This window comes from Falco punctatus (assembly GCF_963210335.1).
Source record: "Falco punctatus genome assembly, chromosome: 3".
NCBI classification, from domain to species: domain Eukaryota; kingdom Metazoa; phylum Chordata; class Aves; order Falconiformes; family Falconidae; genus Falco; species Falco punctatus.
The window spans coordinates 115,712,035-115,730,816 of NC_137582.1; the positions used below are offsets into that span (position 1 = coordinate 115,712,035).

Sequence of the window (18,782 nt, forward strand, 5' to 3'; positions counted from 1 at the left end):
CACTCGCAGCTCTTCCTGCACCCCACACCTTAGTATGACCTAAACAAATGCAAGTGCTGCATAGCCCCAGGCTCATCCCTGCAGCTCCCTGAAGGATGTGGCTCCCTGCTCCAGGGCTCGGCTGCGCTGCACCCGTCACAGAGCATCACCCACCAGAACAACCAACATCTTGAAGGGAATCAGCGCCTGGGCCCGAGTGCTGGACCACGCCGCTGTTGGCCACACCAGTGCTGGGGAGGGATGCGCAGAGCTGTGGTCCATCCCTCCCCAGCACCACGCACAACTACATGCACAAGGATGCTCCAAGGGCAAGAGGGTAAAATGCCATGGCTTTGCAGCTCTCTCCAACGGGGAGCAGTCTTAGAAGCAGGACAAGAGAGACACCAGGGTCTTCCCCTGGCTCCCCCAAGCTAAGCCGGGGTCTCGCTGGCTTTGACCGACAGCGTGGGTTTGTTCTGCAACAGCCGGGGCAGCAGCAGGAGGAGGGACACCTTCCCCTTCAGTCCCTCCACTCCTCCCCAAGCCAAGAGCTTGAGCAGCATTAAAAAAACCCACCACCTTAAACAGCCTGAGTTGCTGGAGATATATAAATAGTGACATAAATGCCAGTTTCATTAGAAGAAGGCAGAGCTCACGAGCAGTTTAAGTTCAAGGAGATAACGAGGAACACTCTGCAAGGCTGGCGTGCTGCAGGAGCCTTGAGGCGTGAGTTTGTTTTATGAAGTTGCAAACTAAACAAACACAGATCCGGGTCCATAACCCGCAGCCCCTGGTAGCTCGGAGGATGGAGATGAGGGGGAAACACGAACGGAGCGCAGGCGTCCCCCAAAAGCCAGGTGCTCCCGCACGGGAAGGGCGAGGAAACCCAGCAAACCTATCGGTGGCAATTAAGCCTTGCAAAGCAGGAGAGCTCATTTGAATGTTGGAGCTATTTACATCTTTGATGGAAGTGCAAACGCTTTATGGCAAAAACTTAAATATGGTAATTAAGTATGAAACTCCTCACAGCTGTTTACAATTTAAGCTGTCACATCTGAATCAAGTTTAATAGACCCAGCTACCGTTGAGAATTACCCATGAACTAAAAATACGGACTAATTATATGCCCGTGACTGGTAGCTGTGCATACATTCAGGGACCCTGCCCTGGGGCAGGGACGGTCCTTGGTCTGGGAGCAGGGCATCACCTTACCAGCATGATGTTCCTGCATTTTACAGACAAGGGAAAAAAAGAAATATTTCTAGGTTTTGCCACAAAAGGCCTTGGAGAACTTTATTTGGAGGGAGACGCACTAAGCTGATATACCACTGAGATAATTCTTTTAGCACTGGAGAGATTTAAATTTTAATTTGCAGAGAGAAGCTTATCTTCACTGTGCAAGGATGGGAGCGTACGCCACAGAAAGGAGAGACAACTTGTAGCTTCTATTATTCTCTCCCCAGAAAAAATAAAAATCCCTAAATCGGGAGAAGCACAGAATATTAACAGAGCTGCGGTGGCCACGCTCTGGGCACAGGGATGCTCGTAAGGACCCAGGAATGCCCATGCCAGGGTGCACCGGCTGGGAATGGCTCTTGGGAGGTTTGTTTCCCCGCAGATTCAGGAGATCCCGGGACCTGACCTCCCCTTCCTGCCACACAGAGGGGGCTCAGCCCCAGCTCTGGCTCCACTGGAGAGACCCCCGGGGCTCTCCTGGCCCCACTTGCAGCCGGTGCCCAGTGACCCACTTCTCTCCCCCGCCAGCTCATCAGTGCTGGGTCCCTGCCCATCCTGATGCACTGGATCAGCAGGAAAAAAAGCCCATGAGCGGGTTCAAAGCGAGAGCTAGAGACTGTTTTCTATACCCAGGTCTCTGCCCTGAGCTCCATCCTCAGCACACAGCAGGGTCTCCTGCGCTGCTCCTGTGAGGAGGACACGGCCCCGTCTGGAAAGACACCGCTAAAAATTGGATAAGGAGCTTCAATGGCAAGAAATGGAAGGAAGCCAGGGTGACGAGCCCAGAACCGCTGGCTAAATGCCTCCCATCAATGAGGTTGCCCCTGGGCACCTCGCTGCCAGCCTCCCTGGAGACCTCCCTGCCTGCCAAAGCCTCTCGGCACGCTGGGCTCAGACCTCAGACTGGCTCCTCTGGCAGCCCGGGGAAGTGGATGCTGAGCAGGGAAGAATCCCAGCAGCTGGACCACAGCATGGCAGGGGGGTTCAGGTGCTGGTGCAGGGCCAGGACCTCTCACTCCTGCCCCAGACCTTGGGGCAGAAAGGCTTTTACCTGCCAAGACGATGGACTGAATCCAGCCCGGAGTTACACCTGCTGGAGAGCGGTGGCCAGGGACTGGGCAGCACTGCCAGGGCGGGCAGGCGGCGGTGGCAGCAGGAGGCTGGGTGCTCTCCTGTGGCCATTTGCCGGGGCAGGGCCCCCGCCTCGCTCTACCTCGGGGCAGAGCTGTTATCTCACTGGCACAGCCTCTCTCTCCTTCCTCCTCCTACAGCCACATCCCCATTTATTCCTCTGGACTGACCATTTTCCGTTTGGTACAGAGGAAGGCATGGCACTCCAGGTTCTCATTGAGCTGGTTCTGGGCAATGTAGGCAAACACTTTATCGTGGATCTTGTCTGCTGTGCAGTAGGATATCCTGAAAGACAGAATGAAATGTCTTGTCTGGGGCACTGCGCACAAGGGAGATCATCCAACCCCTCCTCTGACCTACCAGCAATGCCTGCCCCAGGACTTCCAGCTCTGGGGACAAGCAGGGAAGGCAGAGGGAGCACGGGAGCGTTACCAGGCTTCAGGGCAACTCCTTCCCAAAGCAGAGGAGTTGATACCGCTGGCTGGCTTGATCGTAAGAGAAGCCCGGAGCAACTCCCGCAGCCATGGCGTGCACCACAAGCATCACACGCAGAGGCAGGAGAGAAGAGAAAATGTTTCGCCTTGTGGGAAAGGACAGGTTAAAGAAGGTAAAGACTCTGCAGCGTGCCAGCCTGGGACTGCACCTGACAAATGCTCTGCCTTCAGAAGAGAGACTTGGAAGATTTTCCTTGGAGAATAAGCTTGCAAGGAGAGAGAAGGACTTGTTCTCAGCCTACGATTTTATCTTGAGGCTCAAACCAGGGAAAGAAATTGATGCAGGGGTGCCCAAGAAAGGCGGTTGAAAACGCTGAAATTCAAGCTCCGAGATCCGCAGTAGCAGATGCACAGGATCCTCCAAGACCCCTGAACACACAGGACACAGGGAAGGAGGCTCAGCCACCTCAGTGGAACATTCCCAGGATGGCCGTGTCCCTCCCAGCCCCCAGGCAGGGCAAAGCTGACTCTGAAATGCTGAACAAGGCTCTGGAAGTGCAACAGGCTGACCTGTTCGAGGAGACCAGGCTGTGACTGAGGGCTCAGCTCCCTTCTGCAGGGCAGTGGGTCCCTCAGCATCAGCCACCACCATCTCCCATGGGCCCATCCATGCCAGGAGCTGCAGGACTGAGTGTCTCATCTGAAGCCAGCAAGCACAGGCTGGAGCACCCCAGAGGTTTAGTGCAAGGCGGCAGGTGCTAGCAGCAAGCAAAGCCTCTTCCCTGAGCACAGGACAGATCAAACAGGTGTTACAGAAAGAGAAAACCCAAGGAAAAAGTGGGACACTTGGGCGAAAGTTTTCCCACGGCCCCATGTTGCCCCTTCAGCTCCTGCTCTCACTGCCCCGAGAGTTTGCAGGGAGGGGACTGGAAGGTCCCAGTTCCCAGCAGATGCTACAACTTAAAAAAAGTCACATTCAAAATCTATTTACATCGCATTCGTTTCTTGTTGCACGTGAGGATGCCTTTGCTCAATGGCCTATAATTTGTTTTCCACAGCTGAGCCATGCTCTGGATTAAAAAGGTACTTAGAAGTTCATTTCTTCCTCCCTTTTTTTCCCAAAACAGTGTGGCCACGCTTTTAGTAGCGTGACAAAGCTGCATAAGGTTGTCTGTGCTGGCACACGGCCCTTCCAGCACCTCCCAGTGCTCAGCTCAATATTCAATGGCCATTAATTTCCAGGGAAAAGATAACTCACACCCGCCTCTGAAGCGAGCCCGTTTTACCACCGAGGCCTCTGGCAGCAGCACTCCGGTGACGTGGTGACGGTGGCTGTGGTTCAGCTGCAGCCACCCCGTCCTGCCCCGGCACATGATCCGGGGTGAGAGCTCAGAGCCAGCATCATCCCGGTGAACAGAAGAGCTGAAGAGCAGGCAGCAGAGGTGTTACAGAAAAGCCTCGGGGCCACCACCAGAGGAGCACGCCCACGGAGCGGGGAGATGACCCCCCGTGCACGCAGACCCCAGCTTTTGCCGTGATCCCTGCTCCCACAGCGCCAGCAGCTTTGGGGAGCAGCAGCACCCCCAGATCAACAGCCTGTTTAGGATGCGCTGACTTGTCAACTGAATCGAGGGGCCGCTCGTACACGACCACTGACTGGGAGGAACACTTTATCACAGCTGTTAAAGTGTCAGGGGAGAATTTAAGGCAGCATCTAAAAACCCTGTCCCCATGGCTATGCCTGCTCTTACACCAGCGCAGTGATGCCAGTTTTGGCCCAGCCACCTCACCCAGCTCTGCTCTTCAGCACTGGGTTTATCTCCTGGGGAGGGCTGGGGCTCAGCACTGTACGCGACTCTTAGTTTGACTGGAGAAAAGCAAGCGGGTTAGTAGCCTGTTTAGAGAGAGTGCCCCCACCCAGCGCTCCCCACCCCACATTTAGCACAGGGGGACAGAGCAGCAGGTGAAGGACAGAAGCAGAGTGTGGGGGATGCAGAAGGAGAAGGGATGGAGGAGATGGAAAGGGCCAGATCCAAGCTGAGCTCTGTTCCCCAGGCCTGCACCTGCCTCCAGCCTGTTCGGAAGGTTTTGAATGTGCCGTTTCCGAAAATTCAAACATTTTGAATGTTTGGAAGTGCCGAAGCCAGAGGAGCAGACAGGGGATAATCCACCCTTGACCTGCCCACACCGGTACTGGGTCTCAACAGCTGCCCCATCCCTGCTCTGTCGGAGCTATTTAAAGGCATCAGGTGCAGAGCAGCCAGCGAGGGAGGGCAGCCCTGGCTCCAGCACTCGTCTCCTCACCTGCTCAGTGACGCTCTGACCATCATCTGCATCCAACTCTTGCCATCACCCCAGGTGCTTTGGCATTTCTATTGCCAAAAACAGGTGATAAAGCCAAGTATGGCCACGGAGCACTTGGCTGTGGATCTGCAGTCTGCACACATGACAACTCTAGGCTTGTCATGTCTTTCCTTCCCCCTGGCCAGGCACTTATTGCACTGGATGTAAATTTACCTTAAATCTAGCAATGACCCTTCTTCCCCCACCTCTGCTTTCCATCAAGATGTGATGGCCAGTGAGGCGTCAGCTCAGCTTGAGCGGAGACCGGAGCAGATGAGGCCCCTTGGGGCATGGCACCCACTGAGGCGCGCCCCGTAACCCACCTGTATATGGAGATGTTCTCGATCAGCTCATTTGTGCCGCTGTCATTTAACACAATCCCTCTGGGTGAGACTTTCAGAGTCACTTTCTGCAGTTTCTTTCCACTTGCTTTTGCCTTTGGAAGGAAAAGAGAGAGGGGAAAGTTACAGGCTTTTAACACTGATACATCCAAAGGTACATGAGCAGAGACTCCAGGTACACACTACCTAATACGTATATGGATCGCACTTGCTAGTGCTAGGGACTGAGTTTACTACCAGGTGTGCGAAGGCACTCTTTAAAACTTTTCCTTCCTGAAGCAGTGACTTTTTGCTGGCACTAACAAGACAAGGACACACACTGCCCATGCCACGCTGTAGCCCAGCACCCCCCGAGGATTTCCCCACGGCCACCCACACGCAGCAGCGGCTGCTCCGGCCAGGCCGTGTGAGTTTCTGGTGAAACACTGGGGGGTTTTGTCTTTAGGGCCGGCGCTGGAGCAGGGAGGACACCAGCATGAATAAGGGAGCTGTGCTGCCAGCAGGATGGTCCTGCAGGACATGGGCTCCCAAGCAGCCAGTTTCAAGCTGTGCTGCCAAACCCCGCTTGAGTGGCAAAGCATCCCCATGCCAAGGTCAGGACACAGGCTTAAAAAGTAACTGGGCTTTTAAACACCACTTTCTCTTATTTACTACTATTGTGCTTTCAGCCTTCAGGTTACATTCAGCTCACCGCCCAGCTTCTCTCCGTTAAAAAAACCCAAACAACCAAACGCCACGCAGCCAGCTAGTTACAGACTGCAGACCTGGATCCTCAGCCCTGCTCCCTGGGGACCTCGCTCCAGCCATGTCCCCAGCAGCTGGCAGCCGGTCCTGCCCCGCTGAGGCTGACCTCAGCCCCGGGGCTTTGATCTAAAGGCTCCGTTCTGGGTCGATCAGAGCAGACACGAAGGGCTCTGCCAGTAGCTCCCGTTTCATGCGAGCGCTCCCCTCCCATCCACCACAGCACATGCCAGGGAAGGATCCGTCCTTACCCAGCGCAGTTCGCCACCCCATTGAGTTTTACGACGGTTAACTGTACGACTGGGTGCTTGCCTTATTCAGTTTTATAAGGGCTTAAAGAAGCGTTAATTTTACTTGGAGCCTGGTAAGCAGGGGCTCCAGGGAGGCTCAGTGCTAGAGGATGGCTGAAAATTGGTCCCTCTTGCTTCAGAGGTTACAGCAGGACAGCAGCTGTATTAGCTGGGAATCAGAGCAAGCTGTCCTGCTCCCTTCTCCTCTTAACCCTCTAAATCCCGGGAAGGAAAACTCGGAAGCGCATGCCAGCTCTCGGACCTGCGCCTGGCCACACTCAAAACGCTGTCTGCGCCTTGCAAGAGGAGAGACAGCCCTGGGGAAGGCTGATTTCACCAGGTCACAGGCTTCTTCCACACCCAGGGTCACCCAAGCTTATCAAGAGAGGCCAGAGCTCAGACAGAACAGCAGCTTTCCCCAGCTGCCCTACCCGCAGGCTGGGGCTGCTCCCAAGGGCTTCCCAGCACCGCTGCCTGCATTTCTCCCTGCACCACCAGTGAGCTGGTCCTGCACCCCTGACAGCCCCAGCCTGCGGAGGGACAGCACTGCCTCCAGACCTGCGGCTTGTGAAACCCTCCCTAGGGACAGACGGAGCCCTGCTCCAGCCCTGACACTCACAGTGGCCACGATCCTTTTGACAGCGGCAGCGGAGAGCTCCTCTCCCTTAGGCTGCTCCACCAGCGTCATGCCCATGTACTTCAGGCTGAAGAGCATCCCCTCCAGCAGTGTCTCGCGGGTATCGGTCCAGTTCTCCGGGAGCTCTAGAGAGACAACCAAGAGGCTCTTAAGATTCCCGAAGGCACAAGGATACCCCTGTCAGGCCCTGAGGGTTCAGGAACAAGCAGGGTGTTGGTTTAGCTACTGCCCGGACCGCCGTGCCCGAGCGGCTGGGAGCTCGCTGCGCTGCCACAGCTTTCACAAGGCGCTGGGGGAAGGAGATGGGGCACAGACCTGGCTGCTGGAGGTGACAGCAGGCTTCAACCACGTGGCAACCACGAGGTGTTCACCACAACGTCATCGCCAGCCTGTGTAGCTATGCAAGGCAGCAGAAAACAACCCCCCCAATTTTTTTCCAGGAGCCACAGCAAATGGCAGCAACCCTCCGAGATCCATCAGCTCCTCAGCGTCACTGTGAGCGCCCAGGGGATCCTGCGCTGTAAACGAGCCTGTGCCCAACCGCTGTAACCAACACTAACCAAGGGGATCCTGCGCACCAGCGCCAGCCAGGTGCCGGGGAGGGCTTGGTGCCATCCCCCCACCCGGCAATGACCTTACCCTGTGCTACTATCACCTACCCAGGGAGGCTTAGACAGGATTTGCTGCTAGCTAAGCCCGCGCACAGATCCAGGTGACACACTGTGACTCACTGCATCGGTCACCGACCTCCTTGAGAAGCCCATCACGCAGGTGGCACCTCGGCAAGGAGAGGTCTCTGCTCTCCCCTGGAAATCACCCAGGAGGCCACCAGCCGCTTCCCTTGCGTGCTGCAAGGATGGGAAGGAGGGTCTTAAACACGGAAATAAGGCTGAGACCAAACCGAAAGCTGGGTGGGTATTTCTAAGCCTGAAATCGCACCGCAGGCGCTGACTTCCAGACCCAGGATCTGCAGCTTGTGTGCTTAAGGAGGGTCCTGCTTTGAGCAGGAGGCAACGACCCACAGCCCTGGGGAGCAACGGGGCTCCCAGCGAGGAGGCTCCACTTGCCACACATAAAACATATCCCTGGAGGCTTCGCTGCCTTGAAGTCAGCTCCTTCAGCTGCCTCCCAGCAGCAGGGCCAAGCTCCGCAGCTCCCTGCACACCTGCAGCGCCGGGAGGGCAGGGCTGCGGGGGGGATGGACACCCCCGGCACAACCCCTGTGACTCAGCCTCCTGGGGAAGGTGAGATGGCAGATAAGCCATAAACCCCAGCACCACTCCCAGGACCCGGTGCGGCGGCGGCGGGCAGCAAACCACCCCGGCCAGCCCAGCACCGGCGCAGCGGGTGGGAGCAGGACCACGGGGAGGGTTTGCAGGGGGGGTGGGGCTCCGCACCCACACGCAGGTCCCCAACCTGGGGAAGGGAAAACCCCAGGACAGGTGGGATGCTGCACTGACCTCACATTCCAGCTAGAAACAGAGGGTGCCAGCGTAAAGCCGACATTTCTCACAAGCCCAAGGTGCTGCCGCTGCCCTCCCACCCGTGGCAGCTGAAGCCAGGGGAGCACCCCGGGGTGCAGGGTGGTTTGCAGGTGATGGGCAGGCAGCCCCCTGCCCCACGCTCCTTGGGGCAGCCAGGCACCGTCCTGTACCCCGCGCGGGGCAGCTCGGAGCCTCTGCGAGCATAGGGGGCCTGCGGGCACCCCACGCTGCCTGGGACGGTGCCAGCGGCAGCGAGGCCCCCAGCACCCACAGCTTGGTGGGCCCGGGACGGAAACGGGTGGTTTCAGGGCAGCCACCCAAGTGCTTTCAGAAAGGAAGGAGCAGCCGAGGCAGCAGAGACAGACGCTCCTCCATGCGCCCTGTCCTGCCCCGTCCCCACCTCGCCCACCCTCCCGTTAACGCACACCACTGCACCCAGGGGTGCATCCGTCCGGGGGGTGACAGCGATGTGTCCCCCCCGCCACGAAGAGCACAGAGGCAGTTTGCAAGGTCACCCGGCAGCAGGCTCAGGGCCAGCCCGAGGGCTGCTGCGCTGCAAAGGGGCTTCTCTATGTCCCGCCAGGCCATGCTGGGACAGCCCCCCCCAGCCCCCTGCTGCCCCCCAGCCCGGCGCCCCCCTCGCGTCCTTCAGCTGTTGGCCCTTAATCCCAGCAAAAAGGTGTCACGATGCCAGGTCAGTCTTATCAGATTAGTAAAATCCAGAAGTTTGATCTGGCCTGCAGGTGGGCATGGCACCCTCCTGCTGCCCCCTGCCATGCTCAGGGGGGGCAGCACAGGGGTCTGCCGGGCTGCTCCCCCCTTTCCCGGCCACAGTGGGAGGACGCCCGACACTGGCCAAGTGGCCGCTGGCCCAGGGGCCATTGATCGTGTGACAGAGCATGTACTGGGACAAAGCCAGAAAGTGCCTCCAGCCCCCATCCCCCCCCCCAGGCTGGGGGACCGGACAGCCGCCCCCCAGCTGCGCTGGGGAAGGGGTACAGGGGGAAAGGGGGGTGCAAGGGGGGTGCGCAAAGCGGGAGGAAAAAAGGGGGCTAAAGAGAGGGGTGAAAAAGGGGTGCAGGAGAGGGGAGTAAAGCAAAAAGGGGGGGCAGGGGGCATGGAAAAGAGGGGGAGTGGGGAGGGGGTAAAGCAGGGTGCAAAGGTGTGCGGGGGGGAGGAGGGGGAAGCTCGAGGAGGGGGAAAAGTGGGTGCAGCGGGGTGAGAGGCGGGATAGAGCCGAGTAGGAAGCAGGAGGGGTGCGGGGCAAGGGGGTGCGGGGGGGCAGGCGCCGCGGGGGCGGCAGCAAAGCGGGGCGGCGGGTCTCACTCTTGTGCCGGCCGCCGGCCCAGGCGGGTTTGTGGACGCTGGGGCTCCGCAGCAGGGCGCGACCCGCCGACTTCAGCGCGTCCATCGCGCCGCTCCCGGCCCCGCTCCCGGCCCGGCCCCGCCGCAAACTTTCCTGCGGCGCCAGCGCTGACGGCGTCCGGGGGGCGGGGCCTCCGCAAACCCCGCCCATAACCCCCGGCCCCGCCCTGACGCCACCCGGCCCCGCCCCCGGGGGTCCCGGCAGCGCGGGGGGGACCGGGCAGGGCGCGGGGGGCGGCGCGGGGAGGGCGGGATCCGCGGAGCTGCGGGGCGGCCGCTGGCTGGCTGTGGGGGCTGCGGGGAGCCCCCCGAGGCGGGCGGTACCCCCCCTTACCGAGAGACCCACGGGTGAGCTGGGGACATCCCCCCACGAGGCTCGGCGGAGAGCTGGGGGTCCCCTGAAAGCTGCTGGCCCTCCCCACCCCCGTGAGATCTGCTACACCCCAGTCTCGGGGACCCCCCGAGACCCCCAGAGCCACCTTACAACCCCCTGGGGTGGAGGGGGGCAGCAAACAGCAGCTCCACGGGGGCCCCACCTTTCCCACGGGGGGGTCCCCACACACAGGTTCGGGGCAGGAACCCCCTCCTAGGGCTCCATGGCAGCATGACCCGAGTCGCCCCGCTTCAGCACACCCGGGTGACACCAAAATAGTTGCACTTGCCCCAAGAGGTGCTCGATTGCCCCCACCCCGCGATGAAAAAATGTGATTTGATTCATATTTTAATATCATGTTTGATAAAGGTTGGCCTGAGCACGTGCTGCCCCTCCGTGTCATCGCGGCCACCAACGTCCTTTTAACTCAGCCTGAACATAATTGTATGGAAGATTAAGGCCCTCAAAGGCTTTCCGAAATTAAAGGGATAATAACGAGGAGGTTAAACCCCATATTTAGGATTTGGAGAATAATGCCTTCCAAAGCCTATTATTCACAGAAACATTTGTGTAATTGAAAATCTCTTTTTAGTCAAATTTTAACATTCCACTCTCTCGCTTGTAGCAGGAGTCGCCCTGCCGAGGTGCCAGGCGGTGGGGTGGCAGTGGCTGAGGCTGCGAGCGGGTGGTGGAAGGGCTGGACAGAATCTCTTTTCCAAAAAGCCCCATCTGAAACAGACTGGTGCCACCGGTATGGCTGGTCTGGGTGGTGCCACCGGTACGGCTCCATCGGTGCCTGGTCTGGATAGTGCCACCGGTACGGCTCCATCAGTGCCCAGTCTGGATGATGCAGTTGGTGTGGCTCTACTGGTGCCTGATCTGGATGGTGCTGATGATACAACTTCATCGGTGCCCAGTCTGGATGGTGCCACCAGTACAGCTCCATTCAGTGTCTGGTCTGGATGGTGCCACCGGTATGTCTCCATCAGTGCCCAATCTGCATGATGCAGTTGGTGTGGCTCCACTGATGGCTGGTCTGGTTGGTGCCACCAGTACGGCGCCATCGGTGCCTGGTCTGGATGGTGCTGATGGTACGGCTCCATTCAGTACCTGGTCTGGATGGTGCCGCCAGTACAGCTCCATCGGAGCCCAGTCTGGATGATGCAGTTGGTGTGGCTCCACTGATGCCTGGTCTGGATGGTGCTGATGGTGCAACTCCATCAGTGCCCCGTCTGGATGGTGCTGATGGTACAACTCCATTGGTGCCCAGTCTGGACAGTGCCACCAGTATGGCTCCATCAGTGCCCAGTCTGGACCTGAGCACACAGGGGGTGAGCTGGGGACAGTGACCAAAACTCGAAAGAAGACACTTCCCCCGAGGGCTAACCACGTCAGAGCAGCTCTCCAAGGGCAGGAGCACGCAAATACAAAAAACCTGGAAAAATGCCGTGCTAGGAACAAATTTCAGCATAAACACAGATCCACGTCCGTGCAGCAACTCCGAGCAGCCGCACATGCTCAGACCTGAGCGACGTTCGGGGTTTTAAGGGCGAGCTCAAACGTTTCGCTCCAGCGCTGATGACGCTCAGCTCCCTGCGCTCGCCGGAGAGCTTCCTGCTTGCCAACAGCCGATGAGTTCAGGCAGACACCTTTGCAATTAATTCATTGATGAACTAGCCTGAGAAAGCCACCCACCTGACACATCTGTGATTTATTTTTCTGTTTCTGTGTTTCGCACCGCCGCTGGCCCCATCTCTCACGCCGTGCTCCGGGTCACTCGGGCAGCGGCTCCTGCGCTCGCGTCCTGCTCCGCCGCTTTCTTCCCGGTGTTTCCTCTGCCAGGGCACTCACCGGCCACCAGCCCGACAGGGAAAAGATCCGGAAGGTTCCTGCAGCTCCAATCCCTCCCTGCTACAGCCGCTACCCACCTCTGTAGCTCCTTCCAGGGCGCACGGGGTGTATTCCTGTGCCTCTGGGCGTTGCTGCAAAGGGTGCCAGACCCAGCTGCTGGGCTTTCCCACTGAATCCCAGCACCCATGTTTGCCCCTCGCTTTGCTGACTGGGCTGTCTTGGGCGGCTGTTACATCGCGAGAGCAGCAGAACGTGCAGGATGACACGATCAAGTGTCACGGCTCAAGCCGGAGAGCAAAGGACCACGGCAACAACCTGGGAGAGAGGAGCCCTCACACCAAGGTCTCAAATGGCTGTGCCATCCCAGCCGGCCTCCTGGAAAGCCGTAATTTGAGTTTAAAATACCCCCGTGATGGTAAAAATCCCCCCGTGATGGTAAACCTCTCCCATTCCCATTCCCAAACCCAGAAGTGCCATCTCCAGCAGGGAGCTCAGATCACCGCCCCGCACGGCACTGGTAGCCCCATCTTTCCCCCCATGGGTGGACGGATCCTGGGGGCCGGCAAGCAAAGCCCACCCTATTTATTTACACCTGAGCGTGGCAAAGCAGCAGTTTTTTGGAACCCCTGCTTTCCTGCCAGCTGCAAGCACCGCGCAGCTGACCTCCTCAGCACCACTGTGCTCGGCCCGTGGCTGCCCATCCATCTCCCCGTTAATTGTCATCTCTCCTGACGAGCCACCGGCCCTTTCCACGTGTTCTCTCCCCAGGTTATTTCCAGCTCGGCGGCGTCACCGAATCATACAGGTTGGCATCTCCAGCGTTGCAGCAGGGGGGCTGCTCAGCTCTGCCGTTTCTCACATCCAGCAGCATCTCTCCTACCCAGGACACACAGAGACCCTCCCCGCTGCTCCTCCCCGCCACGCTGTTGACATCCACATATCACAATGAAATAAATGCGGCTTTTCACTGACATTTCTGCAGTTTTTTGTAACGCTGATGCGTTTTCCCTTCTGGCGGGGCCCCAGCCGAGCGAGCCATCGCCGATTTCTTTGGAGCAATCTCTACAACGCACTCACAGCCCCAGTTCAGTGACGGTCATTCTGCTTTACTACGAGGGTGGGTGGGTGTTTGCTCCCTGCTTTGCTTAACCAAGTTCGCAGAGCCATGCCGTCCCCCCCCAGCCAGGGACACTGCACTCTCCCGAGGCTTTCCTCATCCACTCCTGTCTTCGTATTTATAGCAAAGTGTGTTTAGAGCAATTGAGGCTATCTGGGGCTGGTTAAAAGGTGATCAATAATGGCAATCTGTAGCTGTGTCACATCCGTCTGAGGTTTGCCTCCTAAGAAATTGGCATCTTCGCTGAGAGGGCCCACGTCTACCCCTCTATGTGATACAAGACCAATTGCTGACATTTGCTGCTGTTTTCCCTTCCTTTGACATTTCATTAAGGAGAAAATAACACCAGCAACTACAAATGTGCTCTCATTGGCAGTTGTTGGCTGCAATGTTGCGAGTTGCCCTGATTAAGCGAGTAGCTGACCGGGGGGATGTTCCCCGTCCCCTGTCCCCTGCCTCCAGGAACGCCAACGCTCCTGTTCGTCTGGCCGCGCAGTGTCCCAGGACTCTGCAGGAAAGGTTTCCCAGCTCAGAGAATCACCTTAACTCAGGAAAACTTCTAATTTATAGGCGTGCTTAGGACTTAAATTGCCAGAGTCATTAACACTTTGTTAATGAGTCAATTAGCATGCTTTGAGATCTATGGAGAAAGGGCATTATAAATAGGCATAGTATCCAATATTGCAGAAGTATCTGACTGTTCCGGTATCTGGCCAGGAGCTGGTGCTGAGCGAGGGGACGGACGGACTCGGCTTGGTCCCGGGGGACCGGTCACCGCGGTTGTGGTGTCACCCGTGCAAAGGGCTCTCCAGAGGCTGCAGGTGGGACATCTCCAGCATCCCCTTCGATGCCAGGATGCCCAGGATCAGCGCCGCTCGGAAAGCAGCATCAAGCTGGAGACGGGGAACAAAGCCTGACATGAAACACCCGTTTTAGTGTAGCTGGGTGCTGTCCTAGCAGGGCTGCGTTCCCATCCTGAAGTTTCCGCTGCCCCCAAAGCAAGGGTTTTAAGCACCCTTAAGGAGTCTGGAGCTGCATCCAGGCCAGAACCAGGAGTCCCTGGTTGTTGTTTTTTTTGCTCTCCCCCTTCCAGATCCCTTGTGCTGCTCCTCGCCCTGCTCCGTACAACCACGCACAAAGAGCAAAGACCCAGCTGCTCTCACCTCCCTTACACAGAGGAGCAGCAGGTGGGCTCAGTCCCGGCAATGCCAAATTAACACACTAATTACTATGCCCACTGCTAGCACAATCCTCACATGCTTTTCCCCCAAACACCATGACCTGAATTTTCTATTTTTTGTGACCTCTTTTCTATCACGCTCTTGAACTATTCCCACATCCCCATAGCCCGGCTGCTTTCGCCCGGATCACCAATAAAATCAGGCTGACGGCTGCGCGCACTGAACTGCCTGTGCTAATGGAAAACAGGCCCAGGGCGGTGAGGAGCAACAACTTAATTGCAATCAAGGCCTGTCAGCCTCGTCAGTGTGCCCGATCAGCTGCGGCTGCCGGGCCAGGGCTGTGAGCTGAGCATGCACCCGGGAAACTGGGGCTGCATTTGAGAGGGCTGCGGAGACGGGGCTCCAGCACGCGTACCACCTGCGCAGCATCTTGCTTCCAGGGATGCTCAGTGCCAGGCACTGCAGAGGGTGGTGCAGAAAATCTCCCAATCCCATGTAATTACAGGCTGGCTTAAACCTGAAAGCAGAAGACTTAATGCCTCTTACCAAATTTCATACGATAATTAGCCTGGCTCTGCAGACTCTTGGGTACCAAGAAGTAAATACCACTCTTTTTGGAGCTCTGCACGCTTTTGGGTCTGAACAATGTCTTGCACTGGAAGTCCCACAGCCCAGCTGGTCTCTGTGGCCAGCACCGGTCTTAAAAATTCCGACACCGAAGGAGCTCTGGGGCTTTGCCCTGACGGCAAATTGTAGATGAGGCAGAAGCTCCGGAGGAAAGCGCCCTCCCACCCTGCTGTGCCGCTGGTGGAGGCAGCAGGTGCCTTGTACGCCCCATCACTGTCCCCCTTCTCTGGAGGGAAGAAAGGCCCCCGTGATGGGGAGGAAGCCCAGCTGGGGAGCTGAGTGCGGTGGGAGGGATGAGGGATGGAAAATCCACATCAGCACTGCTGTTGTTCAGGGAAATGGGAAGCCGTGCTTGTTCCCAGTGTGTGTTTGTGGTTTGTTCCCCTGTGGACTTGCTTGTCTTCCCTCCGCAAGCCTGTGTTTGCACACCCAGCGCCTCGTCCCCTGCTTCCTTCAGGTGGCACGGCACAGCCCTGAGAGCCGAGTGTGCCCTTGGGTGCTGGGAAGCAATCTGGGCAGGCAGGCAGCGGCGAGGGCGACAGGGATCCTGAGCATCCTTTCCAGCTCCATCTCAATGGCCGAGAGCCACCTCGGGAGAGGCTGGAGCGGTCCCTCCCCATCCACATGGCTTATCTCCAGGTCACTGCTCCTGCATGCTGCGTCCCCCCGGGGAGCTCCCCCAGTTTTCAGCAGATGGCAGCTGAAGTGCCAGGGGATTGAGCACGGCCCCTGCAGGGTGCTGGGCAAGGGTGCTTGTCCCCCAGCCCCGGCCAGGCACAGCGCGCTGCTCTGGCATCACAGCGTTTGCGATGAGCCCTTGTCACACATGTGGACCACTGGCACAGGGGGCAGAAGGGGCTGCCCGGCTCCCTGCACCAGCAGCCGCCCATCTGAGCCCTGCAGATGCTGATCTGCTGCGAAGAGCGGAGCTGGCGTGGAGCGCGGAGCACTCCAGGGCTTTGGCTCAAAAAACACCCAGTGGCAGCAGCATCTGTAGCCACCGCAGAAGGACTCGGCTCATTTTTGCTGCCTGGAGTCAGAAGGCTGGTGGGAGTTAATTATCTGCTCTCCCTCTGTAGTGAAGGAGAAAGTGGTGTCTCCAGAGGGTGAGCCAGACCCTGGTGGAGACTCCTTGGAGGGGTCTCTGTCTTCTCCTGTTGACTTTGCAGCTGGGCCAGGCACTGAGCTTCATCCCATTTTGCTTCTCAACCAAAGCGCCAGGGTGCGTTCCAGCTCTGGGGGCGCATCCCAGCTTTGGGGGTACATCCCAGCTTTGGGGGTGCATCCCAGCTCCAGCGGCGCATCCCAGCTTTGGGGGCACATCCCAGCTTTGGGGGCACATCCCAGCTCCGGGGGTGCATCCCAGCTCTGGGGGTGCATCCCAGCTTTGGGGTGCATCCCAGCTCCGGGGGTGCATCCCAGCTCCGGGGGCACATCCCAGCTTTGGGGGTACATCCCAGCTTTGGGGGTACATCCCAGCTCTGGGGGCGCATCCCAGCTTTGGGGGCGCATCCCAGCTTTGGGGGCACATCCCAGCTTTGGGGGCACATCCCAGCTCCGGAGGCACAGCTGGGAACTCCCCCCCCCCCCCCGCCCCCCCCTTCTCACATGCTTTCTGTTCTTGGCGGTTTGTTTGGCCAAAGCCATTTGCCAAATGAGCATCTAATTCACAAATAGTTTAGTTCCCCGGGAAATGGCTTCTTTCATGCTGCATTTATTCTTCACCAAAATACATTTATCCTTCACAAAGATTGCTCGGCTCTAACGCAGGTGGAGAGGAAGTTATTCCTCGTGCAACTTCTCCAGCTTCAAAGCTTTTAGGAGGCAAACGGCAGGGTCCAAATTCCCCTGGCATATGCTGAGGATGTAGCTGAGAGTGAAAGTTAGCTCATGTTGATTCTCATTAATTTTCCCAATGTAAGGACAGTGGGACCAGGCGCTCTTTGAGGAGTTTACTCACTCATTTGGGTTAATTCTGCTTTTTCTCACAAGGAATTCAGTCCTCCTCTTAGGCTTGTGTTAAACTGGATTAGTTTTACTGACAGCGCTGGAGCTTTCAGATTGACACCAACACAACTTAGTTATATAATACAGCGAAGATAAAAATACATCAGGGTAAAATATCAACCGTTAGAGGAAATAACCAGAGTGCCCACACATTTAATGCGTTCTGAAGAAACGGGGAGAGAAATCATGGTACTGTAATGCACAGTGTTCTGGGGCATCTTTTATCAGAGGATATCAAAGCACTTTACAAATCATTACTTATTTAAGCCTTGTCACATGCTGGTCGCAGAAGAGAACAAAGCTGGAAGCAGGGCATGAACCCAGGAAGCATCGGCAGCGACAAGGAAATATTTAAACTAAAGAGGTTTCCAGTGGGAAATGCTGTTTCACCGAGATTGAAACGTTTTGCGGGAGCATATTGATGTCAAGGAAGTTTTTGACAGAACAATTTCAAAGCAATTCAGCATCAAAATGGGATCTTGCGCAGTCAATATGTGGGAAAGGGGCTGGAGACTTTATTTCAGGGTTTACTATGTCATGTGTACATCCCGTGTAATTAGTTGTGGCCGACCTTAGCTAAATATTTCTTTTTGCTCTGGCTAGTTGCGTGTTTCTAAGTGTAACTGCTCCGAGTATTTACTTCCATAACTTGGGGGAAGTTGCTGTGAATTTTCAATTTGATTTGAGAAAATAAACAGACTTTGCAATATCAGGATGCCTCCTCCTAACAGATGCTCCTTCCTAAACCCTCCTCAAAGCCCCCTGGTAACTCCCTGCACCACTCCGCGCCCCGCGGGGGGAGGCTGGCTTGCTCCTGCCAAGGCTCCAGAGTTCAGTTCACACGGAGACCCTTTTTCCAGGATCTTGCATCCACGTGCTGACAACCTGAGCCCCTGGAACTGCTGGTTTTGAGCCCCCCATCCAATACCCCGACCTCTTCAACAAGTGGATCGGGGCTTTGCAGAGGATCAGGGAGAAGGGATGGTGCAGGGCTTTCCTGGGCAACAGACCCCATCAGCCACCGCTCATCTGAGCCCACTACCAAATCCAAACCACGCTGCCTGTTTCTTATCCTGGGAGGATGTTTACTCCTCATTCCCCGATAGACTTTCTGCCCGCTGGGATCACACTTCAGCTCTGTCTGTTCCTCTGCTAAAGACACTTGCACCAAGTGCACCAGGGAGAGGACCCCAGGGCAGCGTCCCAGCCCCAGGCAATCGCTCCCCATCCCACCGGAGCTTTGCGACATTAAAGGCTGCACAACATCGCTTGGCTTCTCACCGGCACCTGGTGGCAGGTTAAAATTGGGCCCCTGGAGCTGCCACCACCCCCAGCCCTGCCCCTCTGCCAGGCACCGCAAACCCGCTGCCTCCCCTTGGGACATCCATCGGTGGGACGGGGACACCGACCGCCCGACTGTGACCCCCCGGCACGTGCCTGCCAGGGACCTCAGTGAGGCCAAGGTAAATCAGCGTGGTTCTCTGGCACGGCAAGGGATGCTGTGCCGGTTTACAGCAGCTGAAAGGATCTCTCCTCCCTGGTCCTGCTGGGTGGTGAAACCTCACTGCCATCAGCAGCGCGGCTGATGATCGCCCTGCCACAGAAACAGCTTTTCAGTTGTTTGATTAAAGACAGAAAGATCTTG

At 57.3% G+C, this 18,782-nt stretch overlaps 1 protein-coding gene across 8 annotated transcripts in view; it reads right to left on the minus strand.

Annotated features, from left to right (window-relative positions):
- LDLRAP1 (low density lipoprotein receptor adaptor protein 1) overlaps positions 1-18,782 on the minus strand; it is a 51,939-nt gene that overhangs the window by 8,133 nt on the left and 25,024 nt on the right. For 3 of the 8 annotated variants that reach the window (XR_013927140.1, XR_013927141.1, XM_080381014.1), the window contains exons 1-4: positions 9,943-10,153; positions 7,115-7,257; positions 5,447-5,559; positions 2,517-2,631 (exon numbers count right to left, since the gene is read on the minus strand). Coding sequence is in view for 5 of the 8 variants with exons in the window: in XM_080381014.1 (XP_080237140.1) it covers positions 2,517-2,631; positions 5,447-5,559; positions 7,115-7,257; positions 9,943-10,132 (561 nt within the window). In the remaining 3 variants the exon portion in view is untranslated. Of the gene's footprint in view, positions 1-2,516; positions 2,632-5,446; positions 5,560-7,114; positions 7,258-9,942; positions 18,732-18,782 lie in introns of those variants that run through there. The other 5 variants (XR_013927139.1, XM_080381010.1, XM_080381012.1 and 2 more) reach the window with 4 other exon arrangements.